Source organism: Diachasmimorpha longicaudata, chromosome 9 (assembly GCF_034640455.1).
Source record: "Diachasmimorpha longicaudata isolate KC_UGA_2023 chromosome 9, iyDiaLong2, whole genome shotgun sequence".
In the NCBI taxonomy this organism is placed as follows: Eukaryota; Metazoa; Arthropoda; class Insecta; order Hymenoptera; family Braconidae; genus Diachasmimorpha; species Diachasmimorpha longicaudata.
The window spans coordinates 5,001,513-5,028,521 of NC_087233.1; the positions used below are offsets into that span (position 1 = coordinate 5,001,513).

Here is a 27,009-nt window from a genome sequence, read left to right on the forward strand (position 1 = left end):
TAATTTTTAGAATTTTTCTTTTCGAAAATTCTATTGTTTAGAAATTATCCTCAATTAACAAATTAGTGATACGAACAAAAAGTTCGTAAACTATTTCCTGAAGACCAGACATTTTTATAAAATTTTATTTGATTTATGTTTTACTGTTTTTGATTTTTTTTCTATTGTCTCCCATTTAGTAAAAAAAATTGAATCTTAATAAATATAACGTATATTCATAAATATAGTTTATTGAATTTTCACCCCTTAATTCATTAATAATTATTTTTCAACGAATGATTCATTTTTTAGAGTGAAAATCGTAACTTTCTGGCGCAATTAGCGCATAATAAAATAAAATTTCCACTAAATTATAAAATTTTCTGAAGGCATTTCAATTATTCTACGATATCTCTGTAAAAAAACTATCGACAAACAAAAATACTACCCTTTCACCAAAATAAAATGGTAATTGTTCCCTATTTTTCCCTCCGCATGTGGAAGCGAACGAGAGACCGAGCTGGTCCGGGGGTAAATATAATATTCCCGTGAAAAATTGAATGACCGAGAAAGCCCAGATTATGAAAAAAAGACAAGTTGAAGCTGTCGGTTCTGGGGGTGTAATAAAACTGCAGAAGGTTCACCCGAGGGAAGCAATAAAAATCGGACAGTTCTAAACTCTCAGGGAGAATTGGTCGACCTGACGTGCACACGTTTACCTGAAATTTTTTTCAGAAAACTGATGTTTGAGTTAATGAGGGAAATGCGGGTCGGAGAGAGTATGAACGTAACGGAGAAAAGCATCCGGTCGAGCAGGTCTAAAGGGTACGTCAGGGTTGAAGAGAACAGTTCCAAAGGAATAGTTCAACTGTGAAGAACGCGGTTTCGAAATTTGTAACAAGAAAATTGTGAAATACAATTTACAGAAATTGTATAACAGGTATATTAATATATTATATTATTCCCCACACGAAAAATTATTTTTACGTAAATTATACCGACAAAGGGTGAAACATGAGACGAAAATTAATTTTATGTAGAAATTAGAATCGCAAGTTTACTTTTTCGGACAAAATTCAACCTGAAAAGTGGTTGAAGGTCATTTATCCCACATTTCACCCTCTGAAAGTCTAATTTTTATAAAAAATTTCGTTCCTTGTGGGGTAATTACTCAACAAGACCTCAGATCTTATTTTAAAAAATTTTTATCGCACCGCGGGAAACAGTATATTATCAATCAAGTGCGGAAAGTCCTGTTTTCCCCCGGGCGTTCCAATTATTTCATCAATACGTCTGCAAAGGTAAAAAATTGTATTTTGTCTGACTAGGGGAGGAAAGCGTGTGAAAGTTGTCACTTTCCGCACGCTCACAAGAGAGAAAAATACGATCTTTTCGCATAGACGTGTTGAAAATAAATTTCCTAACCGCAGGATATAAAATAAAGGACCTCTCGTACAAAATTATCGGCCGAGCCGACGGTGAGGATACCCCGTCGGTTCGGATTCTTTATTTTACCTCCCTAGGTTGGAAAAATACTATTTCTAAATTTAGTCCTCAGGACCCAGGCCCCAGGGCCCTGGGCAGCACTCCCCTCCCCCTAATATCGAAAGGTGTTTCATCACGATGTGAGGAAAAACGACGTTTTGCGCATCGCGTCCGTAAAAAGTTACTTTTGCGGCTCCCGTGCGAGAAAAAAATTTTTCCGCACTCGGAGTGAAATATGGTGTTTCCCGGGGATGAGCCCTCACACCGATTCCCAATCTCCTCGTACCCAAACACCCAGAGATGACCTAAAATCGCTTATTGGGACTGAAAATCCAAAAGTGAAATTTTGACGCCAGAGAATTCGGGAAAATTTTATCTGAAATGAGGTAATTAGTCGTCAATTACCCAGTGCCCGGTCCCATCGGAAAGCGAATCCCATATTATTTTGAAAAAAAAAATCAAATTCACTGGACAGAGGTCAACGAGGTCATAATTTAATCGTTAGCGACGATGTCGTCCTTGACTTGACTTCCGAGGGCTAAAAAATATCAGCAAGACATCAGTTGTGCACGTGAGATTCGGCACCGAGTGCGATGAACGCTGAAAGCACGTGACCATCCCATTCTCCCGCATTTTTATACATTTTTATCACTTTTATTTCCCCTCTCCTTTGCACACTGGTCGGACTATTGGGGGATTGGGCTAAAAGGATGGTTACGCTTGTGTCGGGATTCAGAAGAACCAAAAAAATCAAGCACGTGGGGGACAGACGCGGACCATCGGACCCCGCAGTCTGCCTCTGGTGCCTCGTGCGCAATCGTCTCCTGAGATTCATCTCAATTTTTTTTTCCCCTTTTTTTTTCAGTGAAATTGGGACATGACTGGACACGAGAACGTCGAGTTTACCACGTTGCCCAGTGATGGAACAAGGTCAGAAATTTTAATTTGCTAATTTTTTTTGGGTGAAAGTAAAGGTGCGCCGCAACGTGACGTAATTAATTTTAATGAATTCGGAGATTTTTTAATTAATTAAAAAAAAAATATTCTTTGGAATTTTTTCCGTTAGAAATCGCGAACACCTGCGCGAAACTCATTTTTTCCAAATTGAAAAAGAGAAAGTGAACATGAAAGACAAGAGCTCTAAAAAAATTTTAATACTGAAGATTTTTAAGCCTCAAATTTCCACAATTTGAAATTTAGCAAAAGGTTTTGTATTTAAAAAATTCTATAATTTTAAAAACTTTGATAAAAAAAATTTCCAACTGTCTCTTGTCTGTAAAACTTTTTTGATTTTCGCAGTAAATTTTTGCAAAAGAGCAAAAGACATGTTATTTTCATTATTTCTCTCTCATAAATTTCTTCGTAATTTGATCCCGCCCTCGCACCGCTGTAGCTTGTTTTTTTAATAAAATTTTTACCCACAAAGTATTTAATGAGCAAGTAGTTAGTATTTACACAGGCGGTTTAATGACAAAAGTTCGTGAGAACACGTAATACAGGGCATCAGGGAGGATCAAAAGCTTATCCATCCCCCCTCGATGTTAAATATTGAGTTCTGCTTCTTAGCCAACTCATAACTATAATTCGCACTCATCAAATGAACTTCAATTTTTTTTCTCATTAAAAGTATGAAGAGACGACAAAAAAACTGCTCATGACTGAGATTAACCCTCTTCCCCCGTAGTAGAGGTCAAAAGCTATCCACTCCGAGGCCACCGAATGGACTTTGTCTTTGTTTATGTTTTTTTCTTAACACTACAACCCAATTTCGTGCTTCACATTCGCAAAATCGAGTATTTGATAATTGAAAATGAATATCAACTTTTTCCACAAAAAACTCATGATAAAAATATTTTTTTACTATAAATATTCATTTCCTTCATAAACAATCGATTTAAACAATCGACGAAATCGATTCGAGGGTTTTACGACTCACACAATACGAAAACATTTAGGATAACAAATTTCGCCTTATTTGCCTTGAAAAAAAAACATTTGCATCGAAAATACCACATTTTTTTACTAGTTCCATAAAGTATCACTTTTCGGACGCCCGTCTAACAAATGCTTTTTTTAATAATTAACGAATTCGCGTTTCACCACTGCAGGGGGCGTGAAGGGTTCGTTTTTTTTGCGAGAAGTGCGGAAAGTGCGACATTTCTGTACAGTCCGTAAAACAGTACATTACGACACAAGTAAAAAAAAATAGTTATTTACGAGTGCGAGAGTAACAGACCAGTCGAAGGCCAGAAAGTAGTTTTTTTTCTTCGTGTCTATCGTACGATATTTTCTGACGCTGGCGAAAAAAGTCCCCTTTTCTTCACTGTACCATAAATGTGATATTCCACTCACAGTTTCCATTTTCGATTTTCTTGTCGGGGAATAGAGGACTGGAGGGCGCGTGCCTGGATCGATACCAGGACAATCAGCTGTCTCGGGTAGTCGACTGAGATAACGTCAGCCCCAAGTATCGCTCTCAAAATACTCCAGAAATTAATGGATAAATTAATTAAAAGTCAACATCCGGTCAACGGATTAGTGAACAAACAAGATTAAAAATACAGTTAATCCTTCGGTGATGATTCAGTGTCGCAAAGTCTCAAACGGGTGATAAAGGGGTCGGGGGTGAACACGTGGGGAGAACCGCATCATAAATTATAATTCATGAAAATAATTCGTTAAATAAACAATAGAAAAAACGAAGAAACTGACTGTAAACTTCATTAATATGTAAATATTAATATCGCTATAATTTCTCTTTTGACTCTTCCTCCAGTTTCACCCCCCATCCACCCCTGTAACATGAAAAGTAATGGGACAAAAAATTGAAAACTTTGAACTAAATTTAGTGTAAAATTTTAAAAATTAGTGTAAAAAAATACTATGGTATGTTCTACAACATCAAAAATAAACATAACTACCCGCAAACGCATAATGATCGATTCATCAGGTTCGACCACGACTACAGAGACATTTTACAGTGACAAAAACACCCCGTGGTGTTACCTACCGAGGACTCTGCCTCGCCGATCGAGCTTCGCCAGCGCTCGGCTAATTCAGCCCGAATCCCCCGCCGAGCACGTCCGAACCTTCACTGCGCATGCGTGAGTGACAGAAACAGGTCAACACGTCGCGAAATTTGCAAAAATCGCAATGCAAAAGAGAAGAAAAATAACCTCTAGAATGTTTCATCAGACTAGGCCGAAAAATCGAATTTGAACGGTTTAAAAAATTGCAAAAAAAAACGATAATTTTCGTTCTTGATGAGCGGTCTTTAGATCCTCAAAAACGAACACAATATAGTAAACATAAGATATACGTATGATATAGCATTAAAAATAAAATCATAATGAATTTCTTTGGGACTCACCGGTCGCTGATTTGCCGATTTCCCTCTCAGAATGACTTTTGCAAATTATCTCGCTGATTTCCTGCAGCACTCGGCGCTTCAGATGTGACTAAGACGTTCTCGCGAATATTTTTTGCGTTGATTCAAAGGGATTGACATCTCGCTGGCATTGACGATGGAGTGAATGGTTTTGCGCTGTAAATTTTGTCGTCATTGATAAAAAACATTTCTCTTGACAGAAAAACATTGATAAAAAAAATATCATCAACAGGTCACAGATTTAAGATATAAAAAAGTCGCTTCGCAAGCGACAGATCGATTTATATCGAGCATTTTTCCTGATATAATAAATAATTTAATTATTTAATGAATAAATTTTAATAAACAATCCCTGAATTTTACACTATCTGAATAAAATTTATATCGTTCATCCAAATGGACTGAGATTTTAGAAAAACAATGCCAGTATTTTGAAATATTAAAAAGGGCAAAAACCAGAGGGGAATTGCGCGGGAAATTCAAAATGATTTCGCGAAGTTTTATGTTTTCCTGGATTGTGGTCGGTGAAATGGTTATTTATGGAGTGATTATAGTTTACTGATGAGTTTTATTGTTTTCTTTCAGACCGAGAAGGCGAAAAGCGAGGAAACTCATACTAGCGACTCTCCTGTTGTTCGGTATCGTGGTGGTTATCATCACTGCGATTTTCTTGCACTCGGATAGAAGAGAAAGATTTCACAATGGGGGTGGATTGATACCCCCAGACAGTTACGACTTTCTCCCCCCCTCGTGGAGTAAATTAAGGGTCTTCAAGGGTGGCGCCGTTTGCTCAGATGGATCGCAATGCGCGGAAATCGGAAAGTAAGGACATAATCCCTTATCACTCTAGATCCCTAAATATTTCGAGGGGGAACAATTATCGAGTCGGAAATCACCCCATCACGATAATGAAATGAAAAAAAATTTTTTGAAAGGGAAATTCCAAGAAAAAATTGAAAATGAAGAAAAATCGGTTGGTAAATCGAAAAAATTTTGGAGTTCGATATCTCGATAACAGTTGTTCCAAAATCGATTATCGACCGGTTTTTTTGAGGGAAATTCCCTCAGCTTCTCAGCTAATCCAATCGCATCCCTCTTATTGTCCCCAAAACCCCGAAAATTCAATGGAATCGCACAGTTTATCCTCGATCGATCATTGAAATCGATTATTTCAGGGGTATTCTCGCAAATAATGGCTCAGCCGTGGATGCAGCGATCGCCACGATGATCTGCAACGGTCTAGTGAACATGCAGGCGATGGGGTTGGGGGGTGGTTTCATGATGACGATCTACGACCGAAAAACCCAAAAATCGTACTTCCTGGTATCACGTGACGTGGCACCACTGGCAGCGACACCAGACATGTACAATAAGGAGGGTGTCAATGCCTCCAATATCGGGCCCCTGGCCATCTCTGTACCTGGTGAGATCGCCGGATATCGTGCGTTGCACAAGAAATTCGGTAGACTCAAGTGGGAGGAGCTCTGGGCCCCCAACATTGAGCTCTGCGATAGGGGCTGGAATATGACAAAAGCACTGTACGACGACTCACTGGAGGCCATTGACCTGGTCCGGGCAGATCCCACCCTGAGGAAGATATTCCTCGTGGAAGGGACCGAAGAGCTGAAGAGGCCCGGGGCCCTAGTCAAGCCTGACAAGCTCTGCAAGACCCTGAGGATTTTGCAGCAGAAGGGAGCGGAGGAGTTTTACAACGGCACCCTGGGGAAGATGTACATTGAGGACTTGAGGAGACGAGGCAGCATCTTGACGATGAAGGATCTCAACTCGTGAGTCTCTCCTGGAATTGTCCCTTTCAAAATATTATTAACGAATAATTATAAATCATTAACGAGTTATGAAATATTAGTAAGCCTTTTAGTGATATATTAATTGGGTAATAAATTAATTATTTGGACGACCAGAAATCGAACCCAAAACCTATCACTTGTGAGCCCACGAACTTGACTATTTCGCCAATAAATTCTTGGAAATTTATGATTATTTAGGTATCAGCCCGTGTGGAAGACGACTTTGCAAACTATTTTATCGGATGGTACACGTGTTTTCACCCCAAATTTACCCAGCAGTGGTGCATTGTTATCGTTTATTCTCAACGTACTGGATGAATTTAAATTCACTCCTGATAGCCTAAAGGGATGGAACAACACGATCCTCACTTATCACAGGATCATCGAGACATGGAAATTCGCTTACTCGATGAGGAGCAAAATGGGAGACGATTTGTTCGTTGATATGAAGGAGGTGAATTTTTCCATCAACAATTATTAATTTTCTTCAATAATTATGTAACAATCATTAATTATTCATCTTCAACTGGAGTCCACCCCCCCCTCCTCTCAAAGAATATAAAAAGCCCGCGAATAGCAAAACAATTTTTGATAAATTGATTTTTCTAAGAATTGTTTTTTTTTTTTAATTTTTACTGCAGTTCGTGAAGAATTTGACGTCTAGGGATTACGCGAGATCGGTAAAGACCCAGATAACCGATGACAGGACGTTTAATGACCCAGTTCATTACGGAGCTGGAGAAGAGCTTCGTGAGGATCACGGTACAGCACAAATTTCAGTTTTGGCGCCTGACGGTGACGCCGTGTCCGTAACCAGCAGTATTAACATGTAGTAAGTGTAAATCCTAAACTAACAAATTAAATTATTCTCTATGAGTTTATTTCATGCTTCATTTACCATTTATTCTTCATATACTTTTCATATTCAAATTAACTGATGATTTTTCCTCAGTAAATTATTTATAAATGCAAAAACTTAATGAAATGAATAATTTTTTATATCATTTTGGTATCTCTTCAAATAATATAAAAATAAATTGAAGAAAAAAATTTGAAAAAGTGGTAATCGAAGCTGAAAATCACCCATTTTGTCCCGGACCTTGAAGAGGCCATTTTCCTTTCAGTTTTGGAAGCGGTATCGTCAGTGAAAGAACTGGAATAGTATCGAACGCTGGAATGGACGATTTTACAGTTCTAGGACGTGTCAACTACTACGGTGTCGCTGGTACAAATAAAAATAATTTAATTGAACCCTTGAAGAGGCCGATGTCCTCGATGGTGCCTTCGATACTCGTTTCACCGAGTGGCGACGTCAGGATGGTCATAGGGGGCGCTGGTGGTACTAAAATCACGACTTCCGTTTCCTTCGTAAGTGTCTATGGATAAAAATCTCAATAGAAAAATTGAGAAATCAGTTTAGCAATCAGAAGGGAAGAATATAAATAAATAAAATAATTAAATAGTTCTTCCAAGATACGTCAAAAAGTCTTTTTAAAAAATTCTAAAATTTCCTATTGACATTCCAGACGATAGCTAGACACCTGTGGATGAACAACACGATAAAGGAAGCCCTGGACGCATCAAGAATTCACCATCAGGTGTATCCAATGGAAATTGCCTACGAATACGGTGTGCCAGAGCCAGTTGTAAATGGTTTAAAAAAATTGGGACACAAAACTTTACGTTATCGTGATCGAGGCAGCTGTGTTTGCGGTCTAACTCAAATAAATGGAACAGTTTACGCGAATGCCGATCATCGGAAGAATGGAGATGTCTACGGAACTGATGAGAAACATATCCTCAAATTCTGATGTTATTTATCATGTAGTTTTGTAATTGTTGACGAGTTCAGTGAAATGATGACAATTTTTACAACAATCCGTGATTTTTTATGGACAATTCCTCATCCTGGAAGCGCGACAATTTTTCCCTGAAGATTTGGATCTCATGAAGACGATCCTGATCATCTGAAGCACAACTGCCATCAAAAACAAGTCACTGGAAAGGGAGTTATTGGTTCGAATCCAGCTCTGGGCAATTTTTGGAACGAATAAAAAATATTTTGTTGGGAATTCCGGGACTAAATGAGAATTAGTTTACCACCTTGACAAAAATTATTTGTCCCCCTCAGAGGACACCATAAAAAAAAATCCCTAGAATCCCTAAACCTATAAACTACCTGGTCCACTTCTGTCGGCGTGACATTGAGACGACCTTCAGCCAAGTCATGAGTCTTTCCATTGTCAAGGATGCCAATCTGCCCTGGAACCGATACAACTCCCTTCGACGATTTTCGAATGCTTTTTTATCGATTATTCATTCATTTTCGCCTGTCAATATTTTTGGCGCGTAATTCAAACTTACTACGAACTACCATCGCGTGATGGCGCGATGATTCTGGTGATGATTCGATGAAATTGAATGTTGAATGTTTTTTTCGATCGAATAGGGATCCCCGAGGCTTATCAATCGACATCGATCATAATTATATGCGTCAGACGATTAAAAAAGTCTTAATTGGCTCGATTAATTTTTTTTATAGTGAAAATGAAGACTTCCTCGAATGACCTGGATTAGGATACTGGCGCATGCGGCGCGCGGTTTTTAAATCTTTGCGAATGATTCCCGATTATCGGGAATCTTTTAAATTCTCGTATCAGTAGATATTTCCGTCTGTGGTGCGGCGCGTGCCATTCGATCTCTCTTACCAATCTATTTTTCATTATGATGATGCAGCATACGGCGCGCTAAGCAACAAAGAAACTGCGTGATTCGCGTTATCGCACTTCCTTTCATTCACCCAGACATCAGCTGACTTTCTAAGTAAAAAAATATTTTTCTTTGGTTTATCGAACTCGTTCTAACGCACGATAGGGTGGGGCCGATACAGACCCCAGCGTGAGGTAAGTTTTGTTGAAAAAAATTATTCAGTTTAATAAGTCGTCTAATTTTTTTTCCAGATGTTTATAATGAATCATTTGCATTTCCTTCGATTGTTTTGTATTGATAGTGACTCGGGGACAATGGGAATTTTTTTTTCCAACGTCCTGACGTGACGGATCGATTGAGAAACTCCGGAGAATGAATGTTTTCATCAGCCCGAGGGGTTATCGAGGTATTAATTCACCGAGTGTTTGCGAGATGTGGAAAAATAAAATGACAATGTCACGGACTTTGTGCAATTATTTGAATATTCAGTGGTGGAAAACTATGAAATGTTGGACCCAGAGATGTCAAAGTTGTATCTTCCTGACGATAGCAATAAACATTGCATCATCATAAATAAATTATTCGTTTTTTTTATATAAGTTTTTGCATAAATTGAAAACTGATCTACTTTTTTCGTAAATGGTATTAAATTCAATTTTGATTACGTTAACTTTTAATACGAAGTTGATTAGTTTCACGAAACATTTTATTTTCTCATTTTTTTCAAATTAAATTTCTGCAGAAATTAAAAAGTTAATTAGCAACTCTAAAAACTTCGAAAATTTATAGTGGAATTTTTGGAGCCGAAAGATTAATATTTGATGATTTGAATAGAAAAATTTTTTCGTCGACCATTCATGTTGAATGATGTCAAGTGATGACTGTTCTTCAAGAATGCTCTAATCAGAAAATTTATGTTTAGCTGTAATCTACGAGGAAAAATGTTAAAAACAAGTTATTGTCGGTTTAACAACCACTGCCAGTGTCCTTGCAAAATATCTTAAATTTTCGAAGCTTCAGAATAGACTGAATAATCCAAAAACGTAAAAAAGTCCGAGAAAATGTCAACATGAAAACAAATTTCTAAAAATTATTTATGGAATCCTGAGTTTTCAAAGAAGTTTTCAGGCAATAACGAGCTAATTTTTTTTACAGTTTCAAAATTTCTGGGTCTTTCTAATACTTTGGCAGAGGATTCTATGCTTCCCCCTTCCCCACCTTGTCAATCATTTATTGTTAAAGAATTAAAATGTTTTTCAAGAATTCCCTAACCTGAAGATATCCTTATATAAATGAATTATAATATACGAATAAATGAACAAAAACAAAATTCCCAAGAACTTTCCAACCCAACTCTGAATTTTTTGCCTTAATTTATTGAAAAAATTCGCAAAGCGCCACCATTTGCAATTTAATTAATCAATAAGCAGAGGACGTGAATAAAATATCGTTCGCCTACAAACGCCAACGTTTATTACTATGAATAGTTATTCAATAATTTGGTTATGATAACTTTCTCATGAAAGGACTACGGAGAGGAGGTGAAGGGGGCAAAACAGACCCCGATCAACAGATCAAAAGAAGAATCGACGAAAATTCTGGAAAAAATTGGTTTCAAAATAAAAAATGATCTTTGTGTTGACTCTTCAAAGAAAGTCTCGGGGCAAAACGGTTCAATTGGTATCGCCATATCCATAAAAATAAACATAAACTCACATTAAAAATAAACATTGACTCATGTTAACAACAACCACTGAGTCGTAGCTCTCTCTCTCTCCAACAGAATCTTGTTCTCTCCGGCCAGAGGTCCCCAAAAACCCCCTAGATATCCCCGAAAACCCTCTTCCCCGCGGCAAAGATTCGAGGTCACGGAAAACATAAACAAACACCTCCAACCGTCGCACATTCTAGAACTAAACATGTTCACAGCGCATGCGCAGCACGAGTTGCACCTCAAAAAGCCCCCAAAACCCCCAGAAAACCCCCAAAAACGGCATTATCTCCCTAGCCCCCGTAAATTCGCGAATTTATCCCTTAAAAAATGCAAAAAATATTCTGAAAAATAACCTTGACGTGTCGAAATGATGCATCACGACCTCGCGGTGTCCAACGGTCGCGCATGCGCAATGGATGGCCGTCAGAGTCCATAAAAGCCTGGGGGACGACACCGGGGAAGGCAGTACACAAACGAAAACAAAGCAATTCGTATCCAAATTATTAAAGTCACTCTCAAGTTTTGATAAATTAATTTTGACTTGTGATAATGTCTGAGGTTTATGTAGACGAGTACGAGCACTTCAATTACGATTACGATAAGCATATATTCACGGGACACGGTGGAAAACAGAGGAGCAAGAGAGAGGCCACTGAGCACACAAATCATTTTGATCCCAATGGACATTCTAGAAAAATCCTCACTAAGTTAATGAATTCTGAGCACAACAAGAGGCACGTCGATAAGAGCAAGGCTTAGGAGGTTACTGAAGGTGAGTGACAAGAGGGGAGAGGGAGGTTGGAGGACAAAATGGCGGAGTTACTGCGTCGCAATTTATAGGCCTTTTGTCTCGGAGATACGATGGGGCATCGGTTTTTCAACGGTTATTGAGAGATGGAGGGGGGTTGGGGGATATTTCGGGGGGAGAGATTGTAGGGGATGAAATTTACTATAAAAAAGGTGGAGAGAGTTGTTCATGGGGAACTGGTATTTATGGAAATAATCCAAGTTGAAGTTGTGAGAGAAAATGGAATTTCAAGTGTGAAAAAAAAACGTTTCATTGTTTTTTATGCAATTATCTTGGAAATAAAAAGTTGGAGAGAAAAATTTCATTAGAACTTTTTGTAGAGGCGAAAATTTTCTGCAAAAAATGTGCAGTCGATTTTTTTGGTTAAATCGATATTTACGGAGATAGCTGAATCTTAAAGGTGATAGTACAGTTGTGGAAGGTAATGTTTTGAGTATTTGGAGAATCGTTTATCTTCGGGATTGTCGGAGTAATGAGTCATTTCAAGAGTAAGGTCACAAGTAATCTTTATAAAGAGTTAATTCTTTTAGAATAAAATATTCTAAGAAAGTATATCCTAAATTATGAAATAGTTGAATTAAATATTAAGAAAAAAATTAAATAATCTGAATTTTAATTCAATTTTCTTTTAAATATCAAGAGTTAAAAACAGTCTTTTCATTTCTTGTATTATTTATGTGAAACACTTCTCAAGAGCTTTTTTTTCTAAGTAAATTAACGGGGAAAAATCCGATAACTTAATTTCAATTCCAACTCCTTACATTTCAGACAAATAAAAGCTCACCTAAGAACTTTAAACCCATTTACCTCTCTAACTATCGATTTTACCACAAAAAGTGCCAAGAAATTTTCTCTAGAGAATTAAATTTCCCACAAAAAACCTTTCCACACATTCTCTTATCAACTCAATATATAACAAGATATTAAGCTTTCAAAATTTCGAAATCATCTAAATTTTTAATTTCGATAATGAGAAGTTTTCCGATCTTCTGCACTTGTGTTCCCCCTAAAAAATATCTCCACTAAAAACAACTCCTTCAACTCCTCACAAAATCCAAAATCCACTCAAAACCAATCGACTTATCGAGAACAAAATTTTAAATCCCCATTTTAAACTTTCTGTTACAGTTTCGTGATAATTTGTGTCCCCACGTCCTCGGCCCTGTTCTCCACCATCTCCAGGGCCACAGTGGTCTCCGGAGGCCTGCGAGGGCATCGTCGAGAAAGCATTTACTCACGAATTGAAGACCTTCACCTTGAAACCCTAGAATCTACGAAACCTCATACAAGAATCCATCATCACCTGAGAGATCTCAGCCTCTACCAATCCTCCTCTGAGGGGTGAATGCCCCTCATCGACCCCTCCCACCACAAATAATATTGATAAGATTTAAAGAGTGAAAATTGATATTGTAGTGCTAGTAACTCAAGGCTGATCTAGACGCAGTCGTTAATTTTGCATTTTCCTCGTGTTTTTCTAGCTTTAGCAATAACTCGTCATTTTAATCTCATAAATCATCCCATTTAGTGAGAAGTAGATACTTCAGATGATTTTTTTTAATGATATATTAAATATGTATGAGAAGTATTAAATAAAATGAGTTGAGAATGAGATCTTGAATTTTTTTTTGGGAGAAGCTGTGAAATAGAAAATTTTCTTACGGTTAATTGGATGTTTTCCTGGGCTCTCCGTCTAATCCGGTTTCTTGTCGTCGGGGAAGGGGTGGAGAAATAGGTCTAGGGGCCTAGGCGACCGGTCTGCGAAGGATTACAGCTCGTTTGCATGTGATATTGAGGATTTTCGAGGCAGTTCGTACGGTTTCAGTCGACTTGGGGTCAATTTTCTCGGTGGGAGATTTTCACGCTGTAAAATATTAGTCGAAATAGGGGTAAATGAATTTATTAAAATCATTTTGAGGGAAATAAGGTCATTAAACGGGTATAAAACGGATGGGGCACGTTGCAGAGCGACTATTTAATTAGTTAAATTTTTATGATATTACATTTGAAGAATCATTTAGTTGTTTTAAAAAAATCGGAATTTACGAGACATTATTTTAGATTTTCAATAATTGACCTTGGAAATAATTGATAAATTAATTAATCAATTTATGGCCTCTGAGAATTTGACTAACGCTGTCATATGCAACAATTGAGACCTCTTTATTCATTATTGTGATTGAATGACCTTTATTCATCTGCAATTAATTTATTACTCCCACACAATCGATAGTTTTTTTTATTATCTTCAACCGCGTCACCTGAATACACAAATAAATAAATAAGTACGCAATCATCATTAATTCAGTAAAAAATTATTTATTGACGTAACGTGAACTCTTTGTCTCCTCAACATCACCTCCTTATATTACACATTAATATATAAATTATCCTACTCTTTACTGGTATACGATATCTATCACCGCCACCACCGCCAAAGAAAATAATTAATCGAACCTGATCAACAAATTTGTGGTCATGAATTTTTCAACGCGAGTAAATCCATCTGCCATCAGGGAATTCACCCCGACAATTCTCTCGGACTCTTCCTTCTCCCCTGGCAATTTACAGAATTATAGACAGTTGAATATATATTACACGTCACCCATGTCCTCACAGAACAAAAACCCTATTATCTAAAAAAATTGATACCAGAATTTTTTCTAATTTTCTTTGTCGAACTGGGGAGATAAAATTCTAAAACTGGTCCCACCGTCTTCCCTCAGACGATTCCTCCCGAAATAAAATAATAAAATAATGATTTTTTGCCTAAAATATTGCTTTTATCAATAACTTCACGAACCTCATCAATAATTTTCCACTAATTATTCAACAAACCTTTCTTATAAATAATAGCGCCCTAAATTTAGATTTCTAAAGACCTCAATCATTTTTTTCCTGTTCCTTTCTATTTTAAAACCTTCTCAGCCTTTTTTGTGTTTTCTTTTGAATAAAATAAATTTTCATTCCCAAACCCCAGAGCTCGATAATTATTTCAAAATAATGTTTAACCCAATCATACTCTCGTAAAAAATACTTCACACCTTGAGAGCAAATTCCTCGTGATGAAGTTCTTTCCTCCGGAGTCGTGACATCAAAAACTCGACATCAACCCCATGAACTTTGACGTTTTTCACTTTTGCCATCATTTTCGTGACCTTGAGCAGGTGTTGAGGGCAGCTGGCGATGACAGAGTCACGACGCCATGTGCCAGGAGCCCTCACCAAACATTTACCCCCGGCTCCCTGCACCATAGCCTTGAGGTCAGGAACACTGGGTTCTGTGAGCTGGGAGATGAGGACAGGTCTTTCCCTCCAACAATTTTTCCAATTTTCCAATTTTTTTTTCAATTTTTTCTCCCCTGACTAAATATACTTTTCCAAATTATGCTGAATGTAGTCGCTAATGTTCGACGAATTTTTTCCCGAGGCGCCAAACGATGAAAACTGAATCTTTGTTTTGAAAACATAAATCTTTGTTCCCTTGGCTCCATATTGTACATTCTTCTCAACATATATCTTCCCTTCTCGAGATGAAGAAAAAATTAATTCTCTCAGGTCCCAAAGCTTGACAATTATCCGAAAACATTCACCGACTCGATCATCCTCTCATATTAAAGACTTCAGACCTTGAGAGCAAATTCCTCGTAATGAAGTTCCTGCCTCAGCAGTCCTGACAGGAGAAATTCGATATCAACGACATGAACTTTGACGTTTTTCGCTTTTGCCAGCATCTTCTTGACCTTGGGCAGGTCCTCAGGGCAGCTGACGATGATAGAGTCATGAGGCCATGTGCTAGGGGCCCTCACCAAAGGTTTTCCCCCAGCTGCTTGCACCATAGCCTTCAGATCAGGGATACTGGGTCCTGAGAGCTTTGACGTGAGGACGATTGTCCTTCCCTCAAGTAATTTTCTGGTCCTGGCTCGTCCAAGAGACCGCCCCAGATTAAATTTGTACTTAGCCTCTGCTCCTGGATCATACAGAGTGTATTTTCCAGGATCAAGAAATTTTTTCGAAGCCATTGACGACTGCAGCCAGGACATGGAGACAATGGGAATGCCCCTGGAGATGGCGCAGAAGAACTTGACGGTCCTTCGTATTTTATCAGTCACGAGAATGGTGGCCTCCTGGGGATTATCAGTAACAGTACCACCGAGAGCAACAACCAAGTTCTGATTGACTGGTTCCTTGACCCCAGTGAACAGTACACACTGGGCCCTGTGCTCCTCCAGAAGACTTCTAGACCTGACAGCTCTCGAGGGAGAGCTGTCTACCTCCTCCGTTATCTTCCTGTCCTCCACCTTTCCCTTCTTCGCCTTCATCACCTCGACAATCCGCTCCTCTCTGTCAGGAACCTCCTGATCCCCCCGAAGAATTCTCCTCACCTCCTGGGACTCCGGTCCAGGGTTCGAATCTCCCGAGTCTTCACGTTTCACCCTCTTGATCATCCCCTCGGCCTCTTCGTTCTTCCTCCCACGACCCCTCTTTCTCCCCACCTCCTCAGGAGGCTTCACCTCCGGGAGAACTTCCTCCATCTTTTTCCTTCCTCTGCCTCTGGAAGTCACCGGTTCATCCTGGATTATCCTCGATTTCTCCTGTATTTTCATCGGCTTTGACTCACTCACCTCGACGATTGCCTCCACCTCATCATCCTGACTCTTTCCTAAGATCCTTCGTCCCCTCAACGATCTGTCGTACGGTTCTGTCTTCAACTCCTTCTCCACCTTCAGCTGCATTTTCGGTATCCTCGACACATCCAGTGTTTTCCTCCCCCTCCCAGGACTGCTAACCCCCGAAGAAATCAGAAATCCATCCGCCATTTTGTTGATGTTCTCGAAGTCATCTTCGTCTTCAGAATCCTGGATCAATTCCTTATCAACAATTTTCCTGAGAGACAACCTGGGGATTCTCTCAACCCTCGGCCTTCCAGGGCTCCTCAGGGCCTTCACCGAGGTTCCAGGACCCCCATCAAGTCCCCTAGAAGGCACTTGTAGGGATGTTGAAGGTACTGAACTCACCGGACGCGAAGAGATTCCGCAGATCTCGTTTTTCTTGATCTCCTCAAGTTTTCCGTCGATTTTTCGTCTTGATGATGACCTGGGGCTGCTCTGGATCCCTCCAGCACCTTTTCCTGCTCGTAGGGGATCTTTGCCACGGAGTCTGGAAGACTTTCTCGGAGAAGATGCCCCAGTTGCACTAGCCTCCACAGCAACTCCCTTGCTGAACCCTGAAACCGCTTCGTCCTCGGAGGAGACGCTCGCTAGGAAATTGTGCGCACGTTTTCTTCCCTTTAAACTCGTGAAATGAGTTTCCTGAGAGTCAACATCATCTTCAGGGAGAGTAGATTTTGATGTTCCCGGGACATTCGTTGATTTCTGGTGGGTTTTTCCAACTTTTCCGCGGGTCCTGATGATTTTAGGTGATTTTTTATCAACTTCTTGAACTCTGGACGATTCTGGAGATGGCTGCGAGGATTTCAAGACGTCCATCACCTCCTGGGTCATCATAAAACCTCCAGAACCAATATCCCTGTGCTCCGTTCCTCCAAACATACTGTCCAAGTCTCTGGTGATGGAGTCTTCCAGGTTATCCCCACTTTGTTGATAACTCTGGGGATTTTTCGCAGAGGACTTGTCGTTGGAGATACTTCTGGACTCGCTGAATGCACTATCCTTACTCTCAGCTTCTTTCCTGGACCTCAATGATAGATTGAGTCTTCGTTTTTTTGCTGGAGTAGTGCCGAAAGGTGTCGAAGTGATGATTTTCGGATCTTGAGGATGTGGGGGTGTGTTGTGGGGACTGGGGATGCTGGAGGGACCTGGAGGCAGCTTCAGAATATCACCCGGGCCTCCCAGAGGGGCGTGGGTCGATTTGTTGGAGATTTTTTTCGACGTCTTAGGCAAATTCTCCAGTTTTTCGAGGGCTTTCTGGGACTTCTGGGGATATTTTGACGTTTCTGGGGGATTTCTAGGAGGTTTTGAGGAGTGAGGATTATCTTTGGAAGCATTATCGAGGCCTTCGGAATCTGAGGGAATAGTTTTGATGATTTTCGAAACCGATTTGGCGGTCTTGGAAGAATTTAGGAGTATCTGTGGATTTTTTGAAGGTTCTGGAGGATTTCTAGTGGTCCTTGATGGTCTGGAAGAACGTGAATTATCTTGCGGATTGTCAAGATCATCAGAGTCTGAGGACGGAATCTCCCTTGTCTTAGGAGTAGGTTTAGGATCTTTGGCAGAATTCTGTGATTTCTGTGCATTTTTAGGAATTTCTAGAGGTTTTTTATGGTTCCTTTGAAGTTTAGAGACTTTTTGTTTGATATTATCCTTGAGATTATCATCAGGTGCCTCCGAATCTGATGAGAGAATCGCAAATTTTCTATGAGTAGTTTTGGATGCCTTCTCGGTGGTTTCCTTGGATTTCCGGGGATTTCCACGGTTCCTAGGGGGTATCGTGGCCTTGGAAGGGTGAGAATTCTCGTCAGGAACGTTTTCGAGGTCTTCAGAGTCCGAGGAAGCAATCGTTGCGTATTTTCTAGCGGTGGAATTTCTGGTTTTCTTGGCATTTTGTGGATTCTTAAGCGTTTGTTGAAGATTATGTTGACCTTTCTTGCCTGGAATTGGATCATTGCCACCGAGGGCTCTCATCCGCTTCCTGGTTTCATCCCTTTGATCATCAATCTGCCTTTTCTTCAATGATGAATCATTATTCTTGTCGAGATCGATGATTTGAGTGGGCGCTATATCCTCTTCAAAATTCCTTTCATCTTTCGAAATGGGCTGGTGGACATCTATGACTTGAGTTGGCTCTATATCATCGAAATTCAGAACCTGTCGTGTTCTACTGGATGGATGATTAATCATCTGGGTTGACTCGAGATCTCCATCATCATCCAAACCTCGATGATGACCTGATGACGTGGGGATCACCTGCGTTGGATCCAATTCATCAGAATCAAAATCCCTCGGATTTTTTCGGATATTTCGTCTATCGATTTTCTGAGTTGGCATCAAGTCCTCGTCACTGTCCCCAAGACGATCATCTCGTTGACCCCGTTTAGGAGTGTCCGAAGGATCTGAAGATGATTTTGAATGACTTGAATCATTTTTCTGATGAATCCGTGAATGTTTTGGCTGCACTATCAGTTGAGTTTGAACTAAATAAAGATCATCATCATCATCAATGTCATCATCCTCCGAATTTTTTGATGTTTCGATCATTCTGAGGATATCTTCCGGTAGATCAGATGTGTTGATACCTTTCAGATGACTTGCTGATGGTTTTCCTCTCTTTTTTGATGATTTTATTGGAGTCTTGAAGTCACTTTCATCCCCTGAATTATCGTTAGAGATCGCTGAGACTTCAGGAAGTCTCTCAACTGCATTCGATTTTTTTGATGATTTAGGATTTTCGGAACCATGATTGGATGATGTGGAAGGTGTCTCAGGATCTTCATGGTCCGTGTCACTTCCTGATGATTTTTCAATCATCTGCTGAAGTCTTCTTGGGGTTTCAGCGATTGTCACGACTTCTGAAGAGCTATTGACACCTTCAGATGATTTACGATAACTTCCTGGAGGGCATTTTGGTGATTTTGTAGAGTTTCCTGAAGACCTCGAAGATTGATTATCTCGTTCACTTCCTGATGACTCTGAAGATATTGAAATCGGTTGATTGCCCTTTTGAAGGGATCCACCTGATGTCGAAGGCGAGACTGTCATCACTGACGAAGTATTTGTACATCGTTCTGATATTTTTGGTGACTTTGCTGAAGTCGTTTCATCATCGTCACTGTCTGAAATGATGTGAGACTGTTTGGTGGGTCGTACCAGTGATGATTGCAATGATTTTGAACTCATGCCGTCATTTTTCGATGATTTTGAAGAGACTGGATCTTCCTCGAAGTCTGTCTCCTCCTCTGACGACGCAGGAATCACTTTTGAGAGTTCACGAGCTGATTTCGATGACTTAGAATCATCCTTCGATGATTTTGACGACTTGAAATCATTTTTTGATGATCTTGAAGTAGTTCCTCCAGCGTCTAAATCTTCAAAATCTGTGTCATCAACCGAAGCTACAGCAATTAATTTCGAGGTTTGTAAATTACTTTTCAATGATTTAGAATTGTTCCTTTCATTCTGTGACGACTTCAAATGATTTCTCGATGACTTAGAATTTTTAAAACCATCCTTCGATGATTTCCTATCCACTTGAGCCCTTTCAAACTCCTCAAAATCAGTTTCGCATTCAGAATCACAACCACCAGTTTCTTTAATGATTCCTGATGACTTGGCATCATTTTTCAAAGCTTCCGAATTTTTAGCAGCATTTTCTAATGCCTTGGAACAGTTTCCTAGTGCCCTTAAATCATCCTCGAAGTCAGTTTCCCCACCAGAATCATCACAGCCATTAATTCCCGTTCTCGATGATGTTTCTCCATTCCCAGAATTACGAATGTCATCGGAAGGGCTTTTCTCCAATTTTCTACTTCGAATTTCCCCCAGGTCATCGTCATTGCTGTCAGAATCACTGACGATTCCATTTCTCTTGAATTTGTCTCTGTCACTGATTTTTCTCGCCGACTTATCATCGCAATTAACACCAATCACCCGATGATTTTCATCATAATTATCACCACGATCTTCTCCCCCTTCATTGTTACCACCATCCTTCTCTCCCTCCCCGACGTTTCCCTCTTTTCGATGATTACCACTTAGTGATCTCGCCTCTTCAAAGACACTATCCTCATCAGAATCATCAATCATCACATTCTGGTACCCATTAATCAGTTCAGGAGATGAACTCTGACTCCTGAGGACTTTACTTTCCTCCTTCTGACGTTTGAGTGCCTCAGAATATTCCAAAGCACTCTGTGTGGGAAGATCATAGATTCCCGGATCATCACTATCCTCATCACCAGACTTCTCCCCTCTCTCTGACCCAAAAATATCAGCCTTCAGGATATTAAGTTCCCTTTCATACTGAGAAATCCGTTTGGCTCGAGTTTCTCCTGAATTTGATGTTCCCTGAATGTCCGATGACTGAAGAACGTCATTAGGACCAACTACCTGAGTCTGGAGGTCATGAATCGTCGGTTGAAGCCCCCGGGTCTCCAGGTCTTGGATGTCTGACTCCGTAGGAACTTCTCTAGACGTTTCAACATCACATTTCGGTGATTCTTTCTCTTCAAGTTTACGCTTCCCAATGATGTTGGTGTCAGGATCATGATCAGACTCATCGTTTTCAGGATGGACCCTCTGGGGTTCCATTTCCTGAACTCCAATCGCCCTCTCAGGGACTTTCCTCGGGGAAACGCTGTTGGGAGTCACAACAGCACTTTCTGCATCATCTTCAGGACGCAACGCCTGAGAGTTGAGTTCCTGGATGTTTTCAGTGCTCACAGGATCGACTTCCAGGGGTTTGGCTTCTTTAATAGTGTACGTGAGTCTGTTGATAGTCTTTCCGGCAGCTGGTGTTGGTTTGGAACGTCCAGGACCATCCTTCAGGTCTTCATCACAATTAGGATTGTAGTTCTGGATGTCGAGGTCTTGAATCCTGGATTTCCTGCCCTGGGAATTTCCATTGGCAATTTTTTTCGAGCTTCGAGGACCATCACTGGCCCCTTCTGCATCGTCTCCATGGCCAATCCCCTGGGCATCAAGTTTCTGGATATTTCGGCGAGTATTTTTCGATGATCCAGGACCATTTTTTAACCCATGAGAATCAGAAGAAAAATCGGACACTTGTGTTTCCATCTCCTGAATATTCATCGGGTCCTCAAGGTGATCATCAAGCCGATCACTCCCCTCTATCTGTGTCTCCATATCCTGAATGTTGGAGTCACTGGTTATGTCATTCCTCACGGTTGAACTTTGGATTTCAAGGTCTTTAATGTATTCGTCGGTATTTCCCTGCAAGTCCAACTGCTGAGAATTCCCTTCACCTTCTGGAGTGAGATGTTTTGCCATGGAAATTCTCTTCCTCGGCGTGGGGACCGCAGGACGACGGAAGCTTCCGTTATCCTGGGGTCTTGGGGTTGCTTCAATGACAGAAATGTCTTGGGAGTCATTGCCCCTCAGTCTGAGTCCGGGTTCGGGGGTCTCCGGAGCGAGAATTAACTCATTTTCTGATCTCTTCAGAAAAAATCTACCCTCGATTACCCCGAATTTCAGGGAGGCGCCATCCTGGAGTTCGTAAAACCTGGAGGGGAGTAGAATTGCCTGCAAAGGCCGAATATATTTATCTCTGCCTTCTAAACCTACGCCACAGGTACGAAAAAGATATATTTACCCCTTACTATTCAAAAGTTGGACTTTTATGACGCCCGAACACAAAATGATTGTTTTCTCACTAGTCCGATAAAATTAAATTCGAAGAGAAGAAAAATCGCGGTGCAGTCTTCGTCTTGCTCTTGATATTTGATTTTTACGATCGATCATATATCATTTTGTCACGAGGCTTTAAAATACTTTTTCATCCTCCCGATCGTAAAATAAAATTTTGCGCACACATCGAACATTTTAATGAAAAATATGGTTCGATACTCGTGGGGAAAAGTTTTTTTATCTTGCGGGTTATATTCTTCGCCTTCAGCTCGTCCTTATAGCCCCTCCCATGAACGAAAAATTATTCTTTTGACGCACTTATCGCAAAAAAGACGCTTTTCAAGACTCTGCGCGACTCAAACCATCTATTAGGTCTTCAAAAATCAGAAACTGCGAGGGACTAGTCAATAAAATCGTCCCGAAATAATAAAACCCATTTTGCCCCGTAATTTTTTAATATATCTCCTAAAAATATTCCGACCCCTGCAGGTTCTTTCCTGACATTCCTAGACCTTCAAAAGAATTTCAAACCGGTATTTTTCATCAGTAATTTTTCCGTCTATCTCTCCCGAAATATCGAAGCCCAAACAAAAAACATCATTAACCCCCATAAAGTTAAATCACATCCGGGAATAACTAATCAGTAATAGATATTCGATAATCAAAATTATTGTTCACTCACATCATTCAGCCGGGTTTTGTTGGACGACTGCAGATCACAAATGAAAACATTTTTCCCATTTGCCTCGATCTCCGCATGAGTTTTCGATACAGTCTATAAATAAATCGATTGTAAGTAATTGAACATAAAATTTTTAAAACTAAAAAAATTGTGATTAATCAGTGCAATGTATTGAGGATCAAAAGTGCAAGTGATAGGAGTTGAATATTTTTGTTGAACGAGAGGTCATGTCACGCGACCGCTGGCTGTTTAGTGATAATAAAAAACACAACCGAATGAAAAAAATTACGTAAAAGTAATATAATCGTATTTTTGTCCATAAATGTTTTTTCGGTTGTGATTATACCATTATCACGGTACAGGAGTCCAGATCGGGGTGTGAATAGTATAAATAACGAGTGAAAATCGCTAGAAGGTATGAGTTGTATCGTACAAGTGTAATAATGAAGTTGCTGGTGTTGCTGTGCTTGGTGCCCTTGGCCCTTGCGACCCTTGACAAAGACAAGACACCTAATGGTCCCAGAATAATGACACCCTTGGGAGGAATCCGAGGGTTCTACAAGTACTCACAGAATGGAAGAAAGTTCATGGCCTTCGAGGGAATTCCGTACGCACAGCCACCAGTTGGAGACCTCCGATTCAGGGTAATTAAAAAATTACGGCCATTCCTACACTGTCACATGGCTCGAGGTGACGGTTATGTGACGCACAAATTTTTTAAAATTGTTGTCAAGGTCATCTACACAGATGCCTCACAGTGGTCGTAATTTTCAATATTGACTCTTGCAATTAGCAGGGGTTTATTTTCAAAAAGACGAGGAGATAATAAATGAGGGTAGTCCCAATCGATAGCTGGAGAAATTTCCGTTTCCAAACACTGGTCACAAACCCTTCTACCACCTCCCTATCATCCCATCACCTGTTTCAAAAATGTCCATCGCGAAACATAAAAAATCAACGAAATGGAATTGTCTTTCAGGCTCCCCAAAAGCTGGGTTCATGGACCGGTGATATCGTAGCCCTGAAGACAGGTGCTCCCTGTCTCCAGTACCAGCACACCCCCCTGAACCAGAAGGAGAGAATCGTCGGTTCTGAGGACTGTCTCTACCTGAACATCTACAAGCCCCTGACCGAGAAAACCAAGCCCCTCCCCGTCATAATCTGGATCCACGGTGGTGCATTCCAATGGCACATGGAGGCCCGTGACGGACAGTTCACCAAACCCGACTACATAATGGATCGTGACGTGATCCTAGTGACCTTCAGCTACCGTGTCGGACCCCTGGGTTTCCTGTCCACCGGTGACGATCTGATCTCCGGTAACATGGGTCTCAAGGATCAGAACATGGCCATTCACTGGGTCAAGGAGAACATCAAGGGCTTCGGTGGTGATGCCGACGAGATAACCCTCTTCGGTTTGAGCGCTGGTGGTGTATCGGTTCACTACCAGTACCTGACACCGCTGTCCAAACCCGGTCTATTCAAACGTGAGTTGAAGCTTCAAAGCGATCAGCGGTTGCTAAAATAGTGGAGACGATCGTAAGACGTTTTTTTTTAACAACAGGTGGACTCTCCTTCAGTGGAAACGCCCTGAACCCATGGGCCATCACCGAGAACGCCCCAGAGAAGGCCAAGAAACTCGCCAGCATCGTCGGCTGTCCCACCAACGACATCACCGAGATGGTCAAGTGTCTGAAGACCCGTCCCGCCCGCCAGATCGCACGTACGGACATGGATTTCATGGTGAGTCCACCTGGACACTCCAGGAACAAGCAAAATACGTAAATAAATTGTTAATCTCCAGGTGTTCGAGTTCAACCCAATGACGCCCTTCGGACCAGTGGTGGAGAAGACAACAGCGGAGACTCCCTTCATTACCAAGATCCCTCACGAGATAATCATGAAGGGAGAAGCTCTGGACGTACCCTGGATCACCGGAGTTGTACCCGAGGAGGGTCTCTACCCAGGTGCCGACTTCTGCGCCAATCCTGTACTTCTCAGGGAGTTGGACGCCAGATGGGACGAGCTTGCCCCCCACATTCTTGACTTCAACTACACTATTCCCCTGAACAAGCAGATGGACGTCGCCAGAACGCTCAGGAAGCACTACATCGGTGATGGACCAATTGACAAGAGGACAGCTATGGGACTTGTCCACATGATTGGTGATCGTTTGTACGTCATGGGCGGTGTCAAGGCTGTCAAACTGATGGCCAAGTACAACAAGAGCCCCATAAGGTACTACTACTTCACCTACCACGGCGCTGACAGCCTCTCCTACGCTATGACGATGACAAACGAGGACTGGGGTGAGTTGGGGGAGGTGGAGATGGGGAGAATTGAATTTAATGAATGAGTTTATTTAATTTTTTGGGTGTCTCTTAGGAGTTGCTCACGGTGATGATCCTTACTACATCGTTGGATCACCCTTCATGGACCCCACGACCACTGAAGAGGATCGTGCCATGCAGAGGGAACTCCTGGACATGTGGACGACTTACGCGATCAAGGGGTAAGTACGAAAAATCGAACGAAAGGGGACAATTTGGTATTTACTATTATCTGATGGTGAATAGAAAACCTGAGGTACCACTGGACTGGACCACAATTGACCCCAGCAAGGAGGAGCTCGTCTACCTCCACATCAAGGGTCCAGGTCAATACGAAATGGACTCTGACAAGAACTTTGGACAGATCAAGCTGTGGGAAAGCATTGACTTCGACGAGGGCAAAGTTGGGGGACGAAAGATTGAATTGTAATTCTATAATTGACTATCGGTGTTTCTGATTTTTATACTTTGATATTTTTGTAGTTTTACGAACATTTTATGATGAAATATATTTTGTGTAAAAAGTGATTGCAAAGATTTTACTAATTCATTTCTAAACCCATTCCTCCCTACGACGAAACCAAAAATTTCAAAATTGAAACGAAAGTTCTGTGATTTTTTGTGAGAGTAACTTGTGACAAATGTTCTAATTTGTTACTTCGTCCTGTATTTCCTCAGCGGCGAGTTTTACGCAAAAATGTCAAGAGACACTATTTGTCAAGAATTTCCTTCTCTACAAAAAAGTCCCCGGACATTTCCTTCCAAAGTCTGTCATTTTCAAGCTTGAGAGCAAAATCTCAAAATTGATACAAAAAATTAAGAATAAAAATGCAACTTACGGAATTCTCAAGGCATATTTCACATGCTGGATGTCTTCCAATCTTCGTTAAGCCCCTCAGGATCGCGTGTTTACGATTTCCGATCTCCAAAGTCCCGACCTGCATTAATAAAAAATTATAACCTCCCAAAAACACCTCCTCTTGAGAAATATCCCCAAAATTCGTGAGTATCACCTGGGCCTTGTCATCGGGGCTGCCATACCCCGATGACTCGGAGTGTCCATCATCCTCGATGACTTGTGTGCACTGGAAGTCCATTTTACCTCTTTTATCTCATTCTAATCGACGAAACCCTCGGTTTTTTTCGTTGATCCGCGCTGTCTCGCCGACAAATTTGCGACGTAACCTTGCACTTCAGCCTCCCCCCCAGGTTCCCTGAACCCCAGGAATGCGATACAACACACAAACTTTCCTGATAACACCCAGGATCACAGGATTATTTATGACGATTGTTATAAACTATTGTTTGTGCACTTTTTTCCAATTTCTTCCACTGTTTGGTCCCACAACGCGTCCAACGCTGTTTATCAACAAAAATGGCGTCAAGTGCCGAGAAAAGGCGGGAAATACGGGGGGCGGGGGGGGGGCGCTGTTGGCAATGCGAGAGAATAACGGAAAATTTTTATTTAAATTGTTGTTATGCCCAAAGAGGATTCAATCTTTGAATGTGTCCGTGGAAATTAGGGAGGAATAAATAATAATCGAGGTGAAACAATTAATTTTAGAAGATTGTGGAAGAAATGGCGGGAATCACTCGAATTATTAAATATGGTAATGCAAAGGTGTGCAGGAACTTTATGGAAAAATTATGAATATTCCGCTACAAACCATTGTTCAAGTCTTTTTTGTTTATACACAAATAATCCGATGTGTCAACAATTCATAAATAACTTAGAGAAATTTTTTAAACTTTCAAAAAACCATTTTTTGAACTTGAAATTGATTT

At 40.5% G+C, this 27,009-nt stretch overlaps 4 protein-coding genes across 5 annotated transcripts; 3 read left to right on the forward strand and 1 right to left on the reverse strand.

Annotated features, from left to right (window-relative positions):
- Window positions 1–2,191: 2,191 nt before the first annotated feature.
- On the forward strand, window positions 2,192–8,732 carry LOC135165837 (scoloptoxin SSD14). Of its 2 annotated transcripts, none has more exons than XM_064127572.1 (7): window positions 2,192–2,394; window positions 5,438–5,674; window positions 6,028–6,639; window positions 6,859–7,114; window positions 7,302–7,492; window positions 7,785–8,028; window positions 8,187–8,732. In XM_064127572.1, the coding sequence occupies exons 1-7, from the start codon at window positions 2,342–2,344 to the stop codon at window positions 8,469–8,471; spliced, it is 1,878 nt and encodes a 625-aa protein (XP_063983642.1). In that variant the 5' UTR covers window positions 2,192–2,341; the 3' UTR covers window positions 8,472–8,732. The 2 variants fall into 2 exon arrangements, with proteins under 2 accessions (XP_063983642.1, XP_063983641.1); XM_064127571.1 differs by lacking the exon at window positions 2,192–2,394 and adding an exon at window positions 3,878–4,568.
- Window positions 8,733–11,533: 2,801 nt separating this feature from the next.
- LOC135165872 (nuclear protein 1) lies at window positions 11,534–13,503 on the forward strand. The gene is made up of 2 exons (XM_064127632.1): window positions 11,534–11,855; window positions 13,020–13,503. Exon 1 carries the CDS (start codon window positions 11,633–11,635, stop codon window positions 11,840–11,842), a length of 210 nt encoding a protein of 69 aa, XP_063983702.1. The 5' UTR covers window positions 11,534–11,632; the 3' UTR covers window positions 11,843–11,855; window positions 13,020–13,503.
- Window positions 13,504–14,194: 691 nt separating this feature from the next.
- Window positions 14,195–26,618, reverse strand: LOC135165825 (uncharacterized). Its single transcript, XM_064127534.1, has 4 exons — window positions 26,238–26,618; window positions 26,064–26,162; window positions 22,895–22,987; window positions 14,195–22,107 (listed from the first exon to the last, which is right to left on the reverse strand). Exons 1-4 carry the CDS (start codon window positions 26,319–26,321, stop codon window positions 15,514–15,516), a joined length of 6,870 nt encoding a protein of 2,289 aa, XP_063983604.1. The 5' UTR covers window positions 26,322–26,618; the 3' UTR covers window positions 14,195–15,513.
- On the forward strand, window positions 23,302–25,752 carry LOC135165839 (carboxylic ester hydrolase-like). Its single transcript, XM_064127575.1, has 6 exons — window positions 23,302–23,538; window positions 23,874–24,381; window positions 24,459–24,637; window positions 24,699–25,203; window positions 25,280–25,406; window positions 25,471–25,752. Exons 1-6 carry the CDS (start codon window positions 23,338–23,340, stop codon window positions 25,652–25,654), a joined length of 1,704 nt encoding a protein of 567 aa, XP_063983645.1. The 5' UTR covers window positions 23,302–23,337; the 3' UTR covers window positions 25,655–25,752.
- Window positions 26,619–27,009: the final 391 nt, after the last annotated feature.